The sequence below is a fragment of the Cetorhinus maximus genome, chromosome 11 (assembly GCF_964194155.1).
Source record: "Cetorhinus maximus chromosome 11, sCetMax3.hap1.1, whole genome shotgun sequence".
Taxonomy (NCBI): domain Eukaryota; kingdom Metazoa; phylum Chordata; class Chondrichthyes; order Lamniformes; family Cetorhinidae; genus Cetorhinus; species Cetorhinus maximus.
The window spans coordinates 82,766,167-82,786,774 of NC_135889.1; the positions used below are offsets into that span (position 1 = coordinate 82,766,167).

At 45.0% G+C, this 20,608-nt stretch overlaps 1 protein-coding gene across 1 annotated transcript; it reads right to left on the reverse strand.

The window, feature by feature from the left end:
- Nucleotides 1-242: 242 nt before the first annotated feature.
- Nucleotides 243-18,867, reverse strand: LOC144686728 (retinol dehydrogenase 7-like). The gene is made up of 5 exons (XM_078552332.1): nucleotides 18,662-18,867; nucleotides 9,854-10,173; nucleotides 7,922-8,180; nucleotides 6,388-6,551; nucleotides 243-3,235 (listed from the first exon to the last, which is right to left on the reverse strand). Exons 2-5 carry the CDS (start codon nucleotides 10,164-10,166, stop codon nucleotides 3,012-3,014), a joined length of 960 nt encoding a protein of 319 aa, XP_078408458.1. The 5' UTR covers nucleotides 10,167-10,173; nucleotides 18,662-18,867; the 3' UTR covers nucleotides 243-3,011.
- Between the last annotated feature and the right edge of the window lie 1,741 nt (nucleotides 18,868-20,608).

Here is a 20,608-nt window from a genome sequence, read left to right on the forward strand (position 1 = left end):
GGGCACCAGACAAATCTTTAAACTCTTAACCATCCTGCATGATGAAGACAGAAATTTACTTCACTGTCTCCCAACTATGGAAGTACTAATTGTATAGATTTCGTTCACCTGAACTGTTTTCGATCAACTGAAGCAGATTACATTAATGTTTACACTAGCAACTCCACTCCACCCCTCCCCCCTGCCTAATTCCGAGACAATGAGTATTGCTAAGTACACCAAAGAGAAGTCAGATCATAAAATCATGAAACAATATTTCTTTATTCAGACAATTTGGAGAAATAATAGCATGTAAGATATTCAGGTGAATATTATTAGTTGATAGAATTAATGTCTAAAGTTACATAGGTCATTCCAAATGTATCATTATAACATCCATTAACATTGATATTATGGTCAATGTCCAAGACTGATATGAATTATCTTCCTATGCAAGTACAAGAGATTCAACACCTGCCTTTTTACCTTTTCGCTTCTCACTCTCTAAGGCCCCATACACACTTTCCAGTTGAAATAGTGATTTATTTGTACTCCTTTCAATTAAGTATACTGTATTCACTGCTCAATATCTGGTCTTCTCTATACTGAGGAGACCAAATGCAGATTGGGTGACCACTTTGTGAGACACCTCCATTCAGTTCACAGGCAAGATCCCAGATTTTCAGTTGCTTGTCATTTTAGTTCTCTGCTCCACTTCTACACTGGCTTTTCTGACCTTACCCCTTCCATTGAAGCTCAATGTTAAGCTTAAGGAACAGCACTTCATCTTCTTATAAGGCATTTTGCAGCCTCCTGGACTCAACATTGAGTTTAACAACTTCAGCTCATAACCTCTGCCCACATTTTTTTTTATGGTAGCTGTTAGTAGAAATGTTGCTTTCTCGTTCACATCCTTCTAGGTTCACCTTTGGTTACTTTACTTGTCCCATTATCAACACTTTTTGCCTTGCACTATATCATTCCTATAGTCTCTTCTCTACCCTATTACAGGTCTTCCATTTGTCCTTTCCCCTCTGCTCCCACTTCCCAAGCCTTGCTTAAAATCTGTTGCATCGCTAAGGACCCCCAATTCTGACCTGAAATGTTAACTCTGTTTCTCTCTCCAGAGATGCTGCCACACCTGCTGATTCATAGTCATAGAGTCATAGAGGTCTACAGCACAGAAAAAGGCCTTTCGGCCCACCGAATCTGCGCCTGTCAACCAAGTACCTAACTATTCTAATCCCATTTTCCAGCACTAGGCCCATAGACTTGTATGCCATGGCATCGCAAGTGCACATCCAAATACTTCTTAAATGTTATGAGGGTTTCTGCCTCTACTACCCTTTCAGGCAGTGAGTTCCAGATTCCCACCACCATCTGGGTGAAAAATTCTTCCTCACATCCTCCCCAAACCTCCTGCCCCTTACCTTAAATGTATGCCTCCTGGTTATTGATCCCTCCACCAAGGGGAAAAGTTCCTTCCTGTCTACCCTATCTATGCCCCTCATAATTTTATACACCTCAATCATGTCCTCAATCTCCTCTGCTCCAGGGAAAATAACCCCAGTCTATCCAATCTCTCCTCATAACTAAAACTCTCCAGCCCAGGCAACGTCCTGGTAAATCTCCTCTGCATCTCTCTAGTGCAATCACATCCTTATTTCCAGCATTTTCTCTTTTTATTTCAGTTTTCCAATATCTACAGCGCTTTGTGCTTATTAATTAAGCAAGGTTAGTTGAGTTTAGACTTGGTGTAGTTGACAAGTTAACAGCCTTGAATCAAAGATATTAAGGATGCAGGTTGTTCTACTTACAGCTGATAAGCTTGCAGATTTAGCAACATTTCCAGGTGCTTACAAGGCCTTGTGATTCAACCCTTAAGATCTCCTTCTGGGATGACTGGATTAATATCCAGGACATTGACTTGATGAATCTCAGTCTGGCCTCCAGCTAATAAAATTATTACATTTCTCTGACTTCCTTTCCATATATTTTAATCATTCGACTTGAATTCAACCAGGAATTCACAGCTGAAAGGGTGGTAGGGGCAGAAGCCCTCAACTAATTTAAGAGGTGTCTGGATATGCACTTTAAGTGCCTTAACCTGTAGGACTATGGACCAAATGCTGGAAAGTGGGATTCGGTTGGGTGACTTGTTTCATGGCTGGCGCAGACACGATGGACCAAGTGCCCTCTTTTTGTGTTGTGAACTTTCTATAATTTTATGATTCTAATTGCCCTGATCTTTCTGAACTGCTCTCACTCTTTGCTTGTTCTGATCATTCTACTTGTTTGTGTCAAAACTCATCTCTTGTACCTTTGATTCATAAAACAAATTCCTTTAATTTCATTTCAATTATTTTTGGTGATACACCTCTTTACCTCTTTTCATATTTTTGTCACAGGCCATTCAGAGTTACACTTTGTGCCAAAGATTTTCATATTTAGTGACAAATATCTTTGCCAAGCTCATGTCAAATACATAATGAACTGTTCTAAATTACCCCAAGATAGGTCAGGCTGACTTCAAGACTGCTAAATTTATTGGCCATAATTACCTGTAGTAAAGTAACTCAAATAAGAATGAGGTCTTTAGGATTATTGCCAACCTCTAGTCATGTTGTTTTGGCCATAATACAACAGGGGACATAATGACAACACAAAGGATGGCCACGATCATAGTCATCAGAACATAATTCTTCATTCTCCCTCGGAAAGCTTGGCATTTTTGCTTCTGGTTACGAATTGGAATTGGATTAACTGTTTCAACAGTGCCATTATGGAAGCACTCACGCTCCTTGGCATTAATTCTCGCTATTTTTCTCAGGTTCAACAGGAATGCTGAAAACCTCATTATCAGGAGAATTCTAAGTATTTGTACAGCATTTGCTTATGGAATAAAACCAGCAGAAATGTAGAGTTGGGCCAGCGATATTTCTTATTGTGCGCGCGACAGAATTTTCTTGGATATTGATATATTTCACAATCAACAATTTCCTTTCATTATAAAAAAGCTTCTCAAATGCATCTTAGAAAACACTTTTTGCTAGCTTAATTCTGTTTGTACTGAGTACAAAATCAGAGATGACAGTTGGCATGTAGGAGAGAGGAATCCAGAAAAGTTTTGAATCTAGTCCAGCAGAGTAGCGAGTCCGAGGGTGAACTGATGTTAGAGCATGATTCATACACCACACCACTTTCATCAAATCTGGGTCTGCAAACTGCTCAACCTTTTTCCTTAATAGTGAATATGCTGCAAAACAATACAAGTATATGTTAAGATGAATGAATGCCTCCACCCATGATAATTCAGGCAAGCTACAAATATGATGAAAGCTGGAGGATGACTGGTGGGGCAAAAATGGCAACTTATAAATGGTAAGTGAAATACCCAGCAATATAATCATGGTTAATATCATCTCCTAGAATAGTCTTCTTAAAGGAGTTAGAGAGGAGTTCCTTAATTTTGTTTCTTAATTGATCTTGGTTTTTATCTGAGGAATCTACATGGGTGCTGCTGAGACTTGTTAACCCTGATTCTTCATGTAATATGACTGTGCTATGAAGCTATGCTTTATTAAAAAAATGATTTTATGTATTTACTGGCTGGAAACCACAAATTGATTTTTTAAAAAGACTAAAGTCACATTCCAATGACTTGAAGTCAGTCAAAGATGGGTGAACATTTGCATCATTGTACCTTCTACATTACAAAGCCATTGAAATGGAGGCAACTTGTCTGTAATGCCCCACCAGGAACAATAGCCTTGAATGGGGGCCATCTCCTACCCTATTAGCAAAGCATCCAGACAATCGCCTGGGCACTCAACTGGGTGCAGACAAACTATTAGATGTAATCACTTGGACAATGAGACTCTGGCTATGAAAGGAATTTACCCAGATGTAATCGAACCATATAAGCCCGGCAACTGGAATTGACTAACCATGACCATATTTGGATCACTGGGCAGTTGGAGAGAGAGGTTCATGTGACAAACCAGCTAAACCTTGGTGTATGAAACACCTGTCTTCTCTGCAGACCAGCGCACAAGCAAATGAGATGCTGAAGAAACAAAACTCTGAGCTGGTTCTCTCTCTCTCTCCATCCAACTTGCAAGATTTGAATCCTATCTGCTGATTTTGCCTATTCATATGCCACAGGCAGAGACCTTTTTAAAGAACTCAACCCAGGAGCTGCTGTCTCCAAAACAAACAGATAAATTGTCTGTGTACATCTTTAAACTGCTTCGACCCAAACCTAGAAGGTCCACCAAGTTCATCCTAAAGCCAGCCAAGTCACTAACCTAATTCACTAAAGAAAATAAATAAACTGTCAGGGGTAATTCATTTGCCTAATCAGCTATGAATGGGTTAGCAGACAGGGAAATGGACGATGCGGGCATGGAATCAAGTGCACTGGTGGGATTACCATGTCTGTGGCCTACTTGTGGGGGAGACAGTGACATAGTGGTATTGTCACTGCTTTAGTAATCCAGAGACCCAGGGTAATGCTTTGGGGACCCAGGCTCAAGTATCACCATGGCAGATGATGGAATTTGAATTCAGTCAATAAGAATCTGGAATTAAAAGTCTAACAATGACCATGAAACCATTGTCGTTTGTCATAAAAACCCATCTGGTTCTCTAATGTCCTTTAGGGAAGGAAATCTGTCATCCTTACCTGGTCTGGCCTACCTCTGACTTCAGGCCCCCGCAATGTGGTTGACTTTCAAATGCCTTCTGAAATGGCCAGCAAGCCACTCAGATGTATCAGCAGCAATTTAAGAAGGCACCTCACCACCACCTTCTCAAGAACAATTATGGGTGGGTAATAAATGCTGGCCTAGCCAACAATGCCCTCACCCCAGGAATGAATAAGAAAATAGCTGCCTCCTCAAGGATTTTACCGGGAGTGGGGTAGGCCATTGCCACATGGTGAGGTTCTGGCTCTTCACACTCCCCGCCCCCGGCCTCACCCCCACCAGCAGGGCCTGCCAGCCTGGCCCTGGTGAAATAACCCTAATCACCTTCTAATCTGGCTCCAGCAATGATCATCGTTGGGGACTGTCTGCAGTCCCAGCAGTGGCCACCGTTCATAGTGCCGCTGCTGGGAATTGAGAACTGCCAGAGTTGAACCCTCCCAGATGGGGCCAAAGTCTTGCCCTGAGCCAATTAATAGTCCAACGGCCATAAAATTAGCTCAGGGCTTCACGTCCATGCAGAGGCTGACTTGCCCCTGACTTTTAAGATGGGGTGGGGGGACTGCCTCTGCGTAAAATACCACCCAAAATATTTCTGTGCATTAATATTTATTAAAATTATCAGTGATTGTGAAGTAACTATAAATAAAACAGAAAAATAATGTTGAGAAATAAAAGGAACAATAAATTTATAGATTATAATAATGACACTATGTTCTGCCATTTTACAGTGCAATATGCACAAAATGCAATATTGTAATTTTAGAATTTTTTCAAATTGTACATTAATCTTATATGGTGCTGATTGAGATCTCGGGCTGCGGTGTTTAATCAAAGTCAATGTGATAACATACGGTCTGGGTGTTTGATAGCCATCTTGGGACTGAAGTGCAGTGGTGGTCACCTCTGATGTTAGAACTGGGAAAAATTGTAGGGGCAGATCAAAGGGAATTTTGCATCTATCTGTGCGATACTTGAGCTTGGAGTGCTGCGTGCTAATACTGAGTGCTTGAAGTAGAAAATGTTGCATTACCTCGCTTTGAGGATCATAAAATGATTGCGAAAAATTGTTTCCAAAAATCAAAGCATGATGTGGCACTGTGGGGAGGTGGTGGCATAGTGGTATTGTCACTGGATAAGTATTCCAGAGACCTGGGGTAATGTTCTGGGGACCTGGGTTTGGATCCTGCCATGGTAGATGGTGAAATTTGAATTCAATAAAAATCTGGATGTTGATCATCATAAACCATTGCTGATTGTTGTAAAAACCCACCTTGTTCACTAATGCCCTTTAGGGAAGAAAATCTGTCACCCTTACCTGGTCTGGCCTACATGTGACTCTAGACCCACAGCAATGTGGTTGACTTGTAAATGCCCTCTTAAAGGGGCAATTAGGGATGGACAATAAATGCTGGCCCAGCTAGTGACACCCAGATCCCAGGAATGAGTAAAAAAAACTGTCTGTTCCAACCTAAACTGAAAAAAAATACACATTGTGGACAATTACAAACTTAAATCTAAAATATGTTTTGCATTTTCTAAAATATCTTGATTTCTATATGTGCAATGCATCAGAGGATGAACAATATTTAATGAGATTTTAAGACTGGATATTCAGGTAATATTTTCTGTTTGGATCAAAAGTTTTGCAATTAGAAGTCAATGCTTCACTGGTGAGTATGTATAGTTTACACATAAAACTTACATCTGTCTAAGAAATCAGCTCCATAGTCGTCCTTTACATCCTGTGGTAACTTGAGCCAAAGCTTTTTTAAGTTCTCTGTAATTACGTCAAAATTGGTGACATTTGTTTTGAAGAAGCCTGGTTCAATACAAAGAACTTTTACTCCAAAATGATACAAGTCCCTCCTGCAAAACAAGAAATAAAACAACTGCATTGTTACAGATTTTAACCACCATGCCATTGTTTACTTTGTCCTGTGATTTGTTTTGTTTTAATTCAAAGGTGTGATGGAGGGAAGCTCGTGCTGCTTCAAATTACAAAATTTTAATGTGCATTTCATGCCCAGGATGGAACACACCCGATTTTCTGCCCATTAATTTATATAGCTGAGTTGACTCTATACTGGTATGAGCAAACTGATATGAGTAAGTACTAGAAAAGACCAGGGATTGTTAATAATAAGTAACATATAAATAACATATCCTGCTTTTTTTTCACATACTATAAATCCACTTATGCTGCCTCTATTGGGGCAATGTCATTTAACAGTATGAAGGTATAGCCAATCTCATGGAGAATTACAAAGGAGCAATTAGAATAGGCTGAGGAAAACCTTTACTGAATCCAGATAAATGCACCATATCCATTAAGATTGTAAATTCCTATGTCCCCGATGCAGTGGTATAAGTGTGGTGGGATGGGATCTCACTTACTCTCAGGAAATTGGAGGAGACTAAACCAGTCAGAAACCCTAGGGTCAGCTAATCTAAATAATGTTCGCATGACAGGTCCCACCAGCAAGGTGCTAAATATGTCAGAGAGGCCCTAGAAAATTGGCACAATTGATCAACACTTTCACCCATTCTGTAGAGTCACAACAGTTAACATTCACATTTTAGGGGCTGGATTTTACAGGTGAGCATGTTTTCTGTGGAGGAGGGTATGTAAAACATAACAGGTGGCAAACCCACTGCCTTCACACCCGCTCCCAACCCGATCACCATAATATGGTATGTGGGCAGCCCACCCACCATTTTTAAAAATAATTAACAGGCAATTGATCTTGTTAACAAGCCAACTGATCTGGATATTATGCTGCTCATGCAATAAAACAATTGTGTGAGCAGGCAGATGAGAGTGGGCAGGCTATTTTTTTCATCCAATTGGTTAAAAAGTGGGAAGGAAGTGGAAGACATCCTACAGGGGATGTCCTTTGCGCACCCCAGCCTAAGATCGCACCCTCCCTTTATGCCTCCCCTTGGCCTAAAAAACCTGTTCCCCCGTGGGAGTATGCTCACCAAATCTACTGCAACAGTTAAAGAAGATGGCTTATCACTATCTTCCCAAGGGCAGTTAGGGATGGACAATACATGCTGGCTCTGTCAGAAATATCCACATTCCATAAACAAATAAAAATATATATAAACTCCATAGCAACACCTTTTTAAAACATAAACTCGGCAAAAGTTACTCAGATTTATTGCTATTTAATGACAAAATGGAAAATATCAAGACAAAGCTAATATTAATGGCAACTTTATAATTTCTAACTTACCTGAGACTGTCGTTGAAGGCTTCAACACCAAATTTGGAGATGGTGTAAGATCCACCTATACAACTGATCCTGCCAAATACACTTGCTACATTGACTATTCTTCCTTGTGCCCTCTTTATCAGCGGAAGCACGCTCAGTGTAACTTCAATGAGTCCAATCAGGTTGACGTTCAGCATTACTTTGTGATCGTCTATTGTTAGCCAGTCACTTGCTGCACTGGGTACAGAGATTCCAGCATTGTTAACCAGCCCCCACAGTCCTGGAGAGTTTTTGGAAACAAAAATATATATGTTTAACTTCAGATTATCCCATGTTATAATTGCTATGTTCCTAATATTGCACTGTAGCTCCCATAAATTTAATTTATATTGATAGTAGTTGTGGAGTGTAAAGCACCATTCGTAGGAGACAATTTTTCTGGCACTAAAACACAGATGTTTACCAAGCTCCTTCCCTAAATCGAAATATGATAGATATGTGATAGTATGTACATAAAGATAGCTAAGGTAGTAGAGGTCACTACTTCAAAACTGCTTGTGCAAGCTAGTGTACTGGTTTGTGTATAATACCGACTTAAAATTTAGAAGGGAATAGCTTCCATTTACACGATCAACATTCATGCCTTTTAGTTTGCCTTTTAGGTTGAAGCCTCACTTGTGTACATAATTTAGGCTGATACTTGGTTGCAGGACTGAGGGTGAACTTCACTGTTAGAGGTATCATCTTTCAGATGAGATGTTAAACCAGGGCTTATCTGCCCTCTCCAGCACATCCCATGTCACTATTTGAAGATGAGCAGCAGTTCTTCAAGGGCAGAATTTTCCCCCCGTTGGGGGGGAAGTTGATGGGTGGGCGTGTGCGGGTGCGCTTCCGATCGACACGGCGCCATTTTACGTGGGCAGGCCAATTAAGGCCCGCCAGGCATGACGTCCACACAGAAGCGCTATGCACTCCCTGTGCGGGTGGAGGGGGAATCCCAAAATTGAGAGTGCGCTCTTTCTCGCATGTGCACGAAAGAGCGCACTCATCTCCCTGAGGCTAAGTGCTGCCTCAGGGAGATCGCCTCTACTTCTAAAAATATTAAAAATAGAAAGAAAAAATTCCCTTACATGTCCCCTCATGTGACAATGTCACATGAGTTGGGACATGTTCATAATTTCCAAGAAAACTTTATTAAAATTTTTAATACCCTATATGAAACCTCATCCCGCCTGTGGATGAGGTTTCATGTTTTTTCTACTTCCCGCCGGGGCTCCTGGCCTGCCTGCCAACCTTAAGGTTGGATGGGCAGGTCCACTAATTACTTTAATTGATCTGTTAATGGCCTCAATTGGCCATTGACAGGTCGGCGGGCGCACAGCTGATTTTGCTGCGCCCCCGCCTTCCTGAAAATTTAAATGGGGCGCGGTGACGTGGAGAGTTCCGCCCGACGTCATCGCGCGTCAGTTTACACATTGGCAAGCGGGCCCCGCCCCCGCTGGTCGACGGTAAAATCCTGCCCCAAGTTTCTCATCCAGCTCTCATCCCTCAACCATCATCAGTCAAACAGATCATCTTGTCATTTACATTACTGCTGTTTGTGGGACCTTGCAGTGTTTAAATTGGCTCCTGAACTTGCCTACATTAAATACTGGGGTTACGCTTCAATAAGTGGATGTGAAGTACTTTGGAATATCCTGTAAATGGAAGCTAATTTTATATATCACATTTAGATTTATAAAATTTCACTATTTTGGTTTTTAGTATACTTTAGGAAACTGAAGAAAGAGAGATACTTGCATTTATAGACCATAAGTCTCAAAGAACTTCATGCATTAATCTTTTTAGAGTGCAATGACTGTCATTAGTTGACAAATTGGCTTAGAAATCAACATTGTGATCAATCGAGTGGCATTTTCTACATGGCAGAGGTAAAACCAATCTTTAAATTACCTTTCTCTTTAACCTCTGATTTTACAAACTCTGCAGCTTTGTTGATGCTTTCAGAGTTAACAACGTCAAGCTGGAAAGTTTTGAGTCTTGATGATGTGCAGTCTTTCAGTTCTTCGGCCCCTTTCTCAGTAAAGCAGGCAGCTAGAACATGGAATCCTTGTTGATCCAGGTGCTTAGCCAGCAGATTGCCAAAGCCAGAGTCACAGCCAGTGATGTACACGTATTTGTCAAATACATTCTTTATGCGCTTACCATCTCTGTACCAGTAGTACAGGGCAAAAAGTAGCACAGAAATGATCAGGTATTGAAGCATTTCCAAACTGTGGAAAAACAAAGGAAAGCATTTTTAAAATGTTACTTCTGTTCTAGAAAATATTTTGCTTTTGTGTAGTCACTGTAAAGTTGTTCTAGGAGATTCAACAACTGCATTGGAACCACTATTAAAGGGTGAAGAGAGTTTGGTGGAATTCTTTGGAAGTCTGGTGAGCTGGAACTGGAATGCATAGCGATACTGTTAAGTGGAGTGGTAAATCCTGAAACATCGCAGGTGGGATGGAAATTTTGGCGACCCAGCAAAACATCCATTGACTTTCTGTGGGAATTTCTGGTGGAAAATCCCAAGCTATGTGCTGCTCCTGCTGGTGTGGAGACCTGTTTATCACAAGCACAAATACATAAATGATGGGAGAAATGGCTCAGAGAGTGACTAGCAATGTGCTGCTGGCGTTGCAAGTCATACAATGTCCTTGACAAATTTAAGGGAGTTATTTGAAGATATTTATTATTGGCAAGGACATCTCAGTAGATTTACTATTCCTAGATTTTCACAAAGTTTTTGACACAGTTTAATAAGGTTGAAGGCATGGAGTGGGGGAAGCTTTTGAACTGGATAACTAACTGTTCAGTCTGAGAATAATACAGGTAGCTGTTAATAGAATCTACATGAAAGTGGATGATAACAGCAGAGATTGATCTGGGGGTCATTGTTGCTTTTGATAATATGTATTAATGATATGAAGGTAGGGATGGTATGCATACCAGAGAAAGGCTGCTGTAAAGGGCAATGTAACTTACAATGTACAGAAATGCCACTTTCTTTTTCTATTTAGTTTAATTTTGGCTTTTATAATTCTCTTTCTGCCATACAATTCAAAGGAAGTTATTTACTAATGACTCCATCCCCACAATCTGGATTGGTGTTGATGTCTAAAGCTGCTCTGCTGACACTGAAACAGGAATCTCAGAATTTCAGCTCCAGTGTCTCCATAACATTAGTTATGATCATACCCGAGAGAATCAAAGGAAGTGTTGAGGACCTCTTTTAAGGAGAGGTGGAGCTCTTCTGCAGACATCTCTGTAGGTACCTCACATTGCAGGCTGGACTGCAGTTCTGTGAAATCATCAAGAAGCACTGCCCAGATATTTTTCCAACATCTGCGGTATTTTCCTTGACCATATTTTGCAAACTGCTTTGCATATTCTGAAATGAGTAAATTAATTGACCACACTCAGAATGTAGCATTTTATGTGCCCAGATTCTGGATGACACCAACCCTAGATCTCATTGCCTGAAGGTAGTAGGGAGCTGGCCTTTGAGACAGCTGCTTCCTGCTCCTCTGCTGTCATTCTCATTTATTCCTCTTTACTTACTCTGAGTTTCAACTGGTGCTCTCTTATTTAACTAATTTATCTTTGTAATCTCACAGGGTGTACATTCCTGGGCTGATGCTTGCTAAGGGTTGAATAACCATGTGGGTTGTGAAGTTGATGGACCCAGAGGCTCAGGGCCTACAAGCTGTTCTGACTCCACAGCCATCATTATGAAGTTTCAGTAAGAAGAATTACTTATTCACAACAGGAAAAGAGCTCCCTTCTAACAAATTTGTTATTGGCATTATTATAAATCAAGAGTTCAGGTTGGAGGACTGGAGATGTTTACAGAGATAGGGAAGGGGTGAGTATTGTGTTTTATGCCTCGGAGATATGAAGAGATGACACACTAGTTACTATGCCAAAACAGGAGCTTTATTTACGGTGCTTTTAAAATGTCTGCAGCACAAACTTACTGTTTGCTTTTAGTTTATGGGCAGAATTTTTCCGTCAGCTTGCAGCGGGTGGGACCCGCATGCTGACGCATAAAATGACCGCGCGCCATCGCGATATTTTACTGGGCGGGCACGTGACGATGTCCGTTATGCGGCTGCCAGTCATTACTGGACCAATTAAGGTAGTTATGATTCCAATTGTCCTGGATTTTAAGGCATCCATGCGATATTCGCCTCGTCGCACGGGTGCAACGGGCTTGCGGCTATCCAAAATTTTAATGATCTTCATCCACGGGTGGGAAAGAGGGATCATTGTTTTTGTGAATCCAGACATTTAACAGTTAGTGCTCAGAAGTTATTGAAAGTTGCATGTGTGAGGTGGAGAAGTCTCAAACGCATTGCAGCTGCCTGGACTGCACTCATTACCTTCAGGTCAGCACTTTTCAGTGAAGATTTGTTTTGGGGCTTGTAGGTTTCAGCAAGCTTCCCTGAGCCTGGGAATGGGAGATGATCTCTCCACTGGAGGCACCTCATCTGAGGAGGAAGGGAGGGCTAGAAGGGGGAGCAGGCCAAGAGTGCACATTCAGCCACCAGGAGAGCCACCTTTGGGAGGACAGGCGCAGGCACAAGGGGTGCAGGGCCAAGAGGTAGTTCAAGGCGTAAGGGGCCGCAGAAGATGCCACTATCCTGCTGCCAGGGTATACAGGCAGCGAAGCAGCTACCTCAATATGTCTGAGGTGCAGTGCCGAAGGAGACTCCGCCTCTCAAGGGAAACAGTCAACACTATCTGTCAGATGAGTGGTCCAGAGATATCAGCTAACTGTGTGGGTGGACACCCCATGCCCGTCTCTCTAAATGTCACAGCTGTCCTCAACGTCTATGCCTCCGGCTCTTTCCAGGGCTCAGTGGGTGATCTCTGTGGTGTCTCCCAAACAGCTGTCCACACTTGTGTCAAGCAGGTTACAGATGCTCTGTTCAGGGGTGCACTGACCTTCATCTACTACTGCTGGGACGAGGCCAGCCAGAGAGAGCGAGCTAGAGGCTTCGTGGCCATTGCTGGCTTCCCCTGTGTCCAGGGTGCAATAGACTGCACACATGTGGCCAGCAAGGCGCCAGCAGGTGAGCCCTGTGTTTTCATCAACAGGAAGTGCTTCCACTCCATGAACGTGCAGATAGTGTGAGCACAGGATGCTGACTCTGCAAGCCTGCGCAAGGTACACAGGCAGCTCCCACGACGCTGAATCCTCAGACACTCCCAGGTGCCGGGGTTCTTCAGTGCTCCAGCCCAGCTGGATGGCTGGCTGCTGGGTGACAAGGGCTATCCCCTCAGAAGGTGGCTCATGATGCCTTTCCGCCATCCAAGAACAGAAGCTGAGCAGTAGTACAATAGGAGCCACACCTCCACAAGGGCTGTGGTGGAGAGAGCCATCAGTCTTCTCAAAATGCGCTTCAGATGCCTGGACCGTTCCGGGGGCGCACTCCAGTACCCCCCAGATCGAGTGTCTCTTATAGTGGTTGCGTGCTGCGCTCTGCACAATCTAGGTCAGCAAAGGGGAGATGCTGTGGACGAAGAAGATGTAGTCAGAGTGGCTGGGGCTGAGCATGATGAGTCCAGCAGTGAGTCCGAAGATGAGAACGCACAGGGAAATTATGAGGGGGCACAGGCTACCCGGGCATGCTCCAGGGAGGCAGGGACACCCAGGACACTCTAATCTAAGGAACCTTTAGCTAGCACAGCACATATGGATGTGCAGCACAAGCCTGGCCTGTATTCTCCATCTTGGAGCCCTCATCTGTCTGGATAGGAGGATTGGCGATGGGCGCCATCAATAAATCTAAAAGACACACAAATCATTCATCTAATCTCAGGAATCCATGCACCATTCCTAATAAAGAGAGACCCAGAGCCATTTCAGACAACATTAACTTCATATTGTTGCCAAAGTCTCATCAAATTACAGAAATAAAAATGTGTTGGACTTCACACAAAGTTCTAATCAACTCTTGGGGTTTGGGGGGCAACAGGAAACCACCAGTGATGAACATGGGGTGTGCCTGAGGTGCCTTCATTTTACGTTTGCGGGTGCTACGTCTTTGTGGTGCCCTCTTGCTGGTATTGGCATCTGAGACAGCCTGCTCACTCTGATGTCCTGTTGGCCTCGATGACCTTGGAAGACGTCCTCTGGCCCGTCGAGCCTATGCTGGCCCCGCCTGGGATGGAGCTGCCAGCTCCACAGCTGGCATCTCCCCAGTCATCGCAGCCTCATTGGGTGCCTCGGTCACTGGCAGAGGGGCAGAGGAGCTGTTGCCCTCATCCGCAGCGCCCTGAGGAGGTGCCAGCAGAGATGACAGGCAGCTGCTCTGCCGACGCGAGGTCCATTTGGCCCTCCCTGCTCACCGTAGATGGATGGGCACTGAGGTGGGATACCTGCTGGCCAAACCACTGCCCACCGGGCACTGACCAGACGAGGTCAATGCCCCTGTGAGGGCATGCAGGTCGGAGCACAACCCCAGGAACCCCTGATCCTGACCCTGGAGCTGCCTCTCCATGAGAGTCACCAACCTCTCAATGGAGGAAGCTTGGTGCTCAGCCATGAGGCTCAATGCATCAGCCATGGTCCGCGTAGACTCCTCCACCGTTGACACCAAGCCAAACAGAGCCTCATGTATCTCCACCAAATATTCCCAAACACCCGGCCGCATGTCAGCACTTGGCTGCATCACAGGCGATTCCAGAGGTTCATCATCAGCGACGGACTGAGCATGTGCCTGGGCCCCGTCAGTCCTCCGACTGCGGGCGCCAACAGCACTCTCTGTCTCCGCCAGCTCCTCCAGCGACTGTGAAGTGCCCTCACCGCTGTGACCTGGGACACTAGCCGAAGATATAATGCCCACCGAGGTGCCAGTATCTGCGCTGGTGCCTGCCTGACAGAGATGGTGTGACGCTTCTGATGGTGCAACTTCATGCCCCCAGGTGTCAGAGGGGGCCCCTGCTGCTCTGGGTCCCGGCCCCTGCACCGCTGATACTGAAAGGAAGAGTATGGACATTCGATCAGTTAGCCTGTGGGCAATGTCAATGTACATGCCTGTCCCCGGATCATCATGCGCTCATCGTTCCACACGCAATGGGCAAGCCATGTTGGTAACGTCACTCACTGAACAATCAGCACTGCCATGGATGTTGGGAGACTACTGGTGGCGTGAGTGCTGGCCATACATACTTGCCCGTGGAACCCCAGCCTCTCTGGCTCCAGTGGGCCTGGGTGCATGCTGCCTCTGCAGGTCCAGTGCCTCCAGCTCATAGCAGCTGAGCATCAATATCTGGGATGGCCCACAACCAGTCCTCAGCCACTCAGCCCTGTTATGAGAATTCTTCTCCTGCAAATGAAAAGATTGCATTGATAAGTGATACTTGCACTGTCAATCTCATTGCAGCTGGCCCACTCCAAGCCCAGTTGGCTACTGCAGGTCTGCAGTGCATCCTTCCCCCGCTGCTGGCTGGCACTCATACTAATATGCCTGGTGTGTCCTTTCCCCCGCCCACTCATCTCCCCACCCCCATCCCCACATGCTGCCTTCATCACAGTTGAGAGCACACAGTTGTACCAGCCATTGCAAGGAGGCACAATGGCGTGGAGCGCAGAGGGCAGCAGATCCATCTATGCCACAGGACCTTGAAGATCCCCTCACACCATGTCATCACCCTGACTTCCACATGTCATGGAGTTCAACCAGTGCGCCTGGGTGTAGCTCCTCCAGATTGAACCCACCACAGTCAGGTGGGTGTCACTGCACCACATGCTGCAGGTACAGAACCCATCTCATCTCAACCCTCACATGCTGAACGCATAGGCAATATCTGGTGGGTCGCCCAGCTAAGGACACATGCTGACACTGACTCATTACACTCAGGCCACTCCGACATGGGTGGTCCACCAACGGGGGAGAAGATTACATGATGGGTGCAGTGAATGATGCCAACATGCTACTCACCCTTCCTGTGCGCAGCAGGTCGTTGAAGCGTTTATGGTACTGGATCCATGAGCTCCGCATCACGTCGTGGGAGCTCATGACCTCCGCAACCTCCTCCCACACACGCTTGGTCAAGTGGGGTGGCCTCCTCCTCCCGTCCTCGGGGACAAGCACCTCCCGCCGTGCTGCCACCTCCTCGAGGAGGACAGCAAGGCACTCATTGGAGAACCTGGGCGCATATTGGCCAACCACCCTACCCTCCTGCATGGCTGTATTAGATGTGCCTTGCCCCCAACTACTGGTCATGTACAGCAGCCTTGCTGCAGCTGCAGCTTGGCCTTTAAACAGGTTGCGAGGTCGCCATTGGACCTGGCAGCGATTGCCATTCTGCCCGCGCCCACCCCACTCCTGCCGTCCCCAGGAGTCGCCAAATACGCTGGGTGGACGTTCCCGATCGCCGCTCCGCACCTGCCAGCGCCCGGACTCGCACTCCCCACCCGATATGGGGAAAATTCTCCCCTATGTTTCTCAGTTACCACCCCCAGGCTTGAGTAACAGCTGACAGAACAGAGAAGGGTCAACAGACACACATAATCAAAACACCAGACAGTTGAACAATTGAATACCAGTGAGGCTCTTAAGGGATTTAAACAGCTGGGGACGTTTTGTAATGTGGCAGGGACAACATCTGTTTAGAGTCATTTGAAAGTGAGTTATGGGAGAAATAGGCACAGCTTTTGGAAGCAACAATTAGCTGCCCCAAATCATAGATTCATTACAGCACAGAAGAAGGCTATTTGGCCCATCCATGCTGGCTCTCCTAAGAAGCAATTCACGTACTGCCACTTCTCTGCCCGCTCCCCACATCAACGAACACTCCTTGTTTTCAGATATTTAGAAAATTTTAAAAATGTAGAAAAATTTATGGCACAGAAAGAGGCCACTCTGCCCATCATGTCTGCACCAGCCAAAAAACGAGCACCCCCCTACCTAATCGCATTATCCAGCACTTAGTCTGTATCCTTGGGGATTACGGGACTTCAGATGCATATCCAGACACCTTTCAAATGAGTTGAGGATTTCTGCCTCTACTACTCTTTTAGGCAATGAGTTCCAGACCCCTAGCACCCTCTGGGGAAAAAAATCTTTCTCATATTCCTTCTAATCCCCCCATCAATCACTTCAAATCTATGCCGTCTAGTCACTGACCTCTCTGCTAAGGAAAACAGTTCCTTTCCATCCACTCTATCCAGGCCCCTCACGATCTTGTACACCTCAATAAAATCTCCTCTGTCCCAAGGAAAACAACCTCAGCCTATCCAACCTTTCCTCATAGCTGCAATTTTCCAGTCCTGGCAACATCCTCGTAAATCTCTTCTGTACCCTCTCTAGCGCAATACATCCTTTCTGTAATGAGGTGACCAGAACTACAGTACTCAAGTTGTGACCTAACTAGTGTTTTATATAACGCCAGTATAATCTCCCTGCTCTTAGATGCCATGCCTCGGCTAATAAAGGAAAGAATTCCATATGCCTTCTTAACCGCCTTATTGACCTATCCTGCTACCTTCAGGGATCTGTGGACACTCACTCCAAGGTCCTTCACTCCCTCTACACCTCAGTATTCTCCCATTAATTGTGCATTCCTTTGCCTTGTCCGACCTCCCCAAATACATTACCTCACACTTCTCGGGCTGAATTCCATTTGCCACTTTTCTGTCCACCTAACCAGTCCATTGATATCTTCCTGCAGTCTCCAGTTTCCCTCCTCACTATCAAGCACATAGCCAATTTTTGTGTCATCTACAAACTTCTTGATCATGCCCCCTACATTGAAGTCCAAATCATTAATATATAGCACAAAAAGCAGGGAACCCAGTACTGAGCCTTGCGGAGCCCCACTGGAAACAGAGTGGAGGTGTTCAATAATTGTAATGGTTTAGTTAAAGTAAATATGGAGAAACTGTTTCCATTGTGAGGAGGGTCAGCCACCAGGGGGCATAGATTCACAATTTCTCTCTCCTACTCCACCCACACCATAGATCTCTAAGGTTCCAGCATATGACCCAATCTGCACTAGGAATGCTGAAAATTGTTTAAATAAGGGGAAGTCAAAAAATCTGGGAGAAATCCAACCCATGGGGTGATTTTTATGCAGGTGAAGGGAGTTTCAGCCACTGGCTGGACAGTCAGCGAGAGATCCGCGTTTCCTCTCCTGGAACGGCTCGTCGGTAATATGTGCCAATCAGTCAGTTGAGAGGCCACCTGTGGGTTTTCCACAGGATCAGGATTTCCGGACAGGAAGTCCCACCTGCTGAGAGCTGCTGGTCAGTCAGAGATTGGCAGCTCCTTTTGCTCAGCAGTACCACTGGGGAGGCGGTGGCTGCTGCCAAATTAACACCCACAGGAGGCCCAGGATCATAGAGCAACCAAGGCCGGGAAGGGTTTTGCGGGTTGGGGATCATGAAGGGAGGAGTGTGTCAGGAGGCGGTGGGGTCCCCACCTGCCATCATCCCACCCAATTAAATGACCTCCCCCCACAAACCCCCCAATCAAACTCTCCATGGGAAGAGAGCACACACACCATTCAATGTTTGTAATGGATATGCTGGCATACTTTCAACTGCACCACAACTGCACTCCTACTAGAAATGCCTCCTTAAAAGTTTGTCAAGTAACTAAACATTTACCAGCAACATTTTATAGGCTCAAATATCATACACAGTGCTTAAATTGTGCAAAGTGACCACAATTTAAAAAAGAACAAAAGGTTATAATAAGCAAGCTTTACCTTGTTTCTCCTACAGCACCCTTGCAATAAATAGTTAAACCTAATTTTAAATGAGTTGTGCAGACACTGGGTGCTAATTTACAGTGAATGTCGTACCTCCAAGTGCTAGAAAATTGAGGTTTTGTCCAACTCTGTCCTTCTCCCCAACTTGTTTTGCATTTAAATTGCTGGAACCCGAATAAACTTTGTACAGCTGGAAGCTGCCGGAACTTAAGTTCCTCAGCAGGGCCAATGGTGACACACAAAAGCAGACTCCTCCCACAGAATTAATCAAGTCAGACAGCAGAGTCCAAACCATACTTCCGCAATATCAGCTTCCTGAAATAATAGCTGTGATTACAGTTCTTAAGCTTAACAATGCAGACTTTTAGAATGCCTTATCATGTTTTCTTTTAGAGCTTAAAAAATGATATAAGGACTGTTGCTCCGATCAGGTGGAGAGAATGTGAGAATCTGTTATTAGGGAGGTGGTAAGAGGGCACTTGGAAAATCATGAAGGCCTGGATTTTGAGGAAGGGGAGGTGGGGAGGGCATGGTGTTCACTGCCATCACTTCTCTGAAACTGACTGCAACTTCCATATTTAGCGCCACACAGTGTTGTGCTAAATATGGAAGTTGCAGTCAGTTTTAGAAAAGTGATGGCAGGGAATACTGACAGTTTGCAGTCAATGCCCCATCTCCCTTGCCCCCAGCTTCCTGCCCTCAAAGTGCTGAAGTTATGGCCTGGCACTCACTGCTCCACCACAGGCTGCACGGTGGCCACACCACCATCCCCACACCCAGAGCAATCATTGAAACCAGTTGATGAGGTGAGAACTCACTCTTTTCTGCTCTCACATCACTGTTAGAAACCCTGTGAAAAACTACACTCTGTTCAATCAGGTGTCACTGAGTTTGAAAGGTGATCAGAGTAAAAACAACAGATCTGGTCCTGAAAGAATATTTTTATGGGGAGAATTTTCTCCCCATCGGGCAGGCTGGTTGGGAGCATGCGCGGGCGGGAGCGGAGCCGATTGGCTGCCTGCTGCCATTTTATGTGGGCGGACCAGTTAAGGCTCGCCCCAGCGTGACGCGCACCGGGTAGCACTGGTGCTACCTGTGCCGGCAGGGGGGAGGAGGGAAAGCCGGGGCCTGTGCTCTTTCACGCATGCACTCGAAAGAGCACAGAAATCTCCCTGAGGCACAGAGCTGCCTCGGGCAGATTAAGTTCAGTTTCAAAGTTCAAAATAAAGAAAGTGAAAAATCATTTACATATGTCCCCCCATGTGACAGCGTCACACGAGCTGGGACATGCTTATCAAATGTTTGAAAAATATTTATTAATTCAATAAACCCTTCATGAAACCTCATCCTGCCCGTGGCTGAGGTTTCATGAAAAATGCGAAGGCCGCCTGGGCTCTCCGCCTTAAGGTTGGACGGGCAGCTCTGTCATTTTTGGTAAATTAGTTAATTAATGGCCTTAACAGGCTTTTGACAGTTCGGCGGGCGTGCAGACGACTCTGGTGCTCGCCCACCGAATGGAAGATCGGAATGACGCGTGGTGACGTCGGAACACACGCCCGATGTAACCGCGTGTCATTTTACACATCGGCGTGCGAGGAGAACAGAAAATTCAGCCATATGTTTGTGGTGTATTGTTAAATGCAACCATTAAGATTAATTGCTAGATTTTTTAAACAAACTTTCTTCAGTAATGCTTTTTTTAAAAGCTTTTTTCATGATCTATCAGCTTCTACCTTCACGTGATGCGTATATTCCAATCTTTATTTTGCTTTATTTTTCGTTTCCTGGTTAACTGTCGATGACTTAAATGAGGGGACCAAGTGTAATATATTCAAAACAAAAACAAAAATACCTGGAAATACTCAGCAGGTCTGACAGCATCTGTGGAGAGGGACACAGTTGACGTTTCGAGTCTGTATGACCCTTCATCAGAACTAAGACATA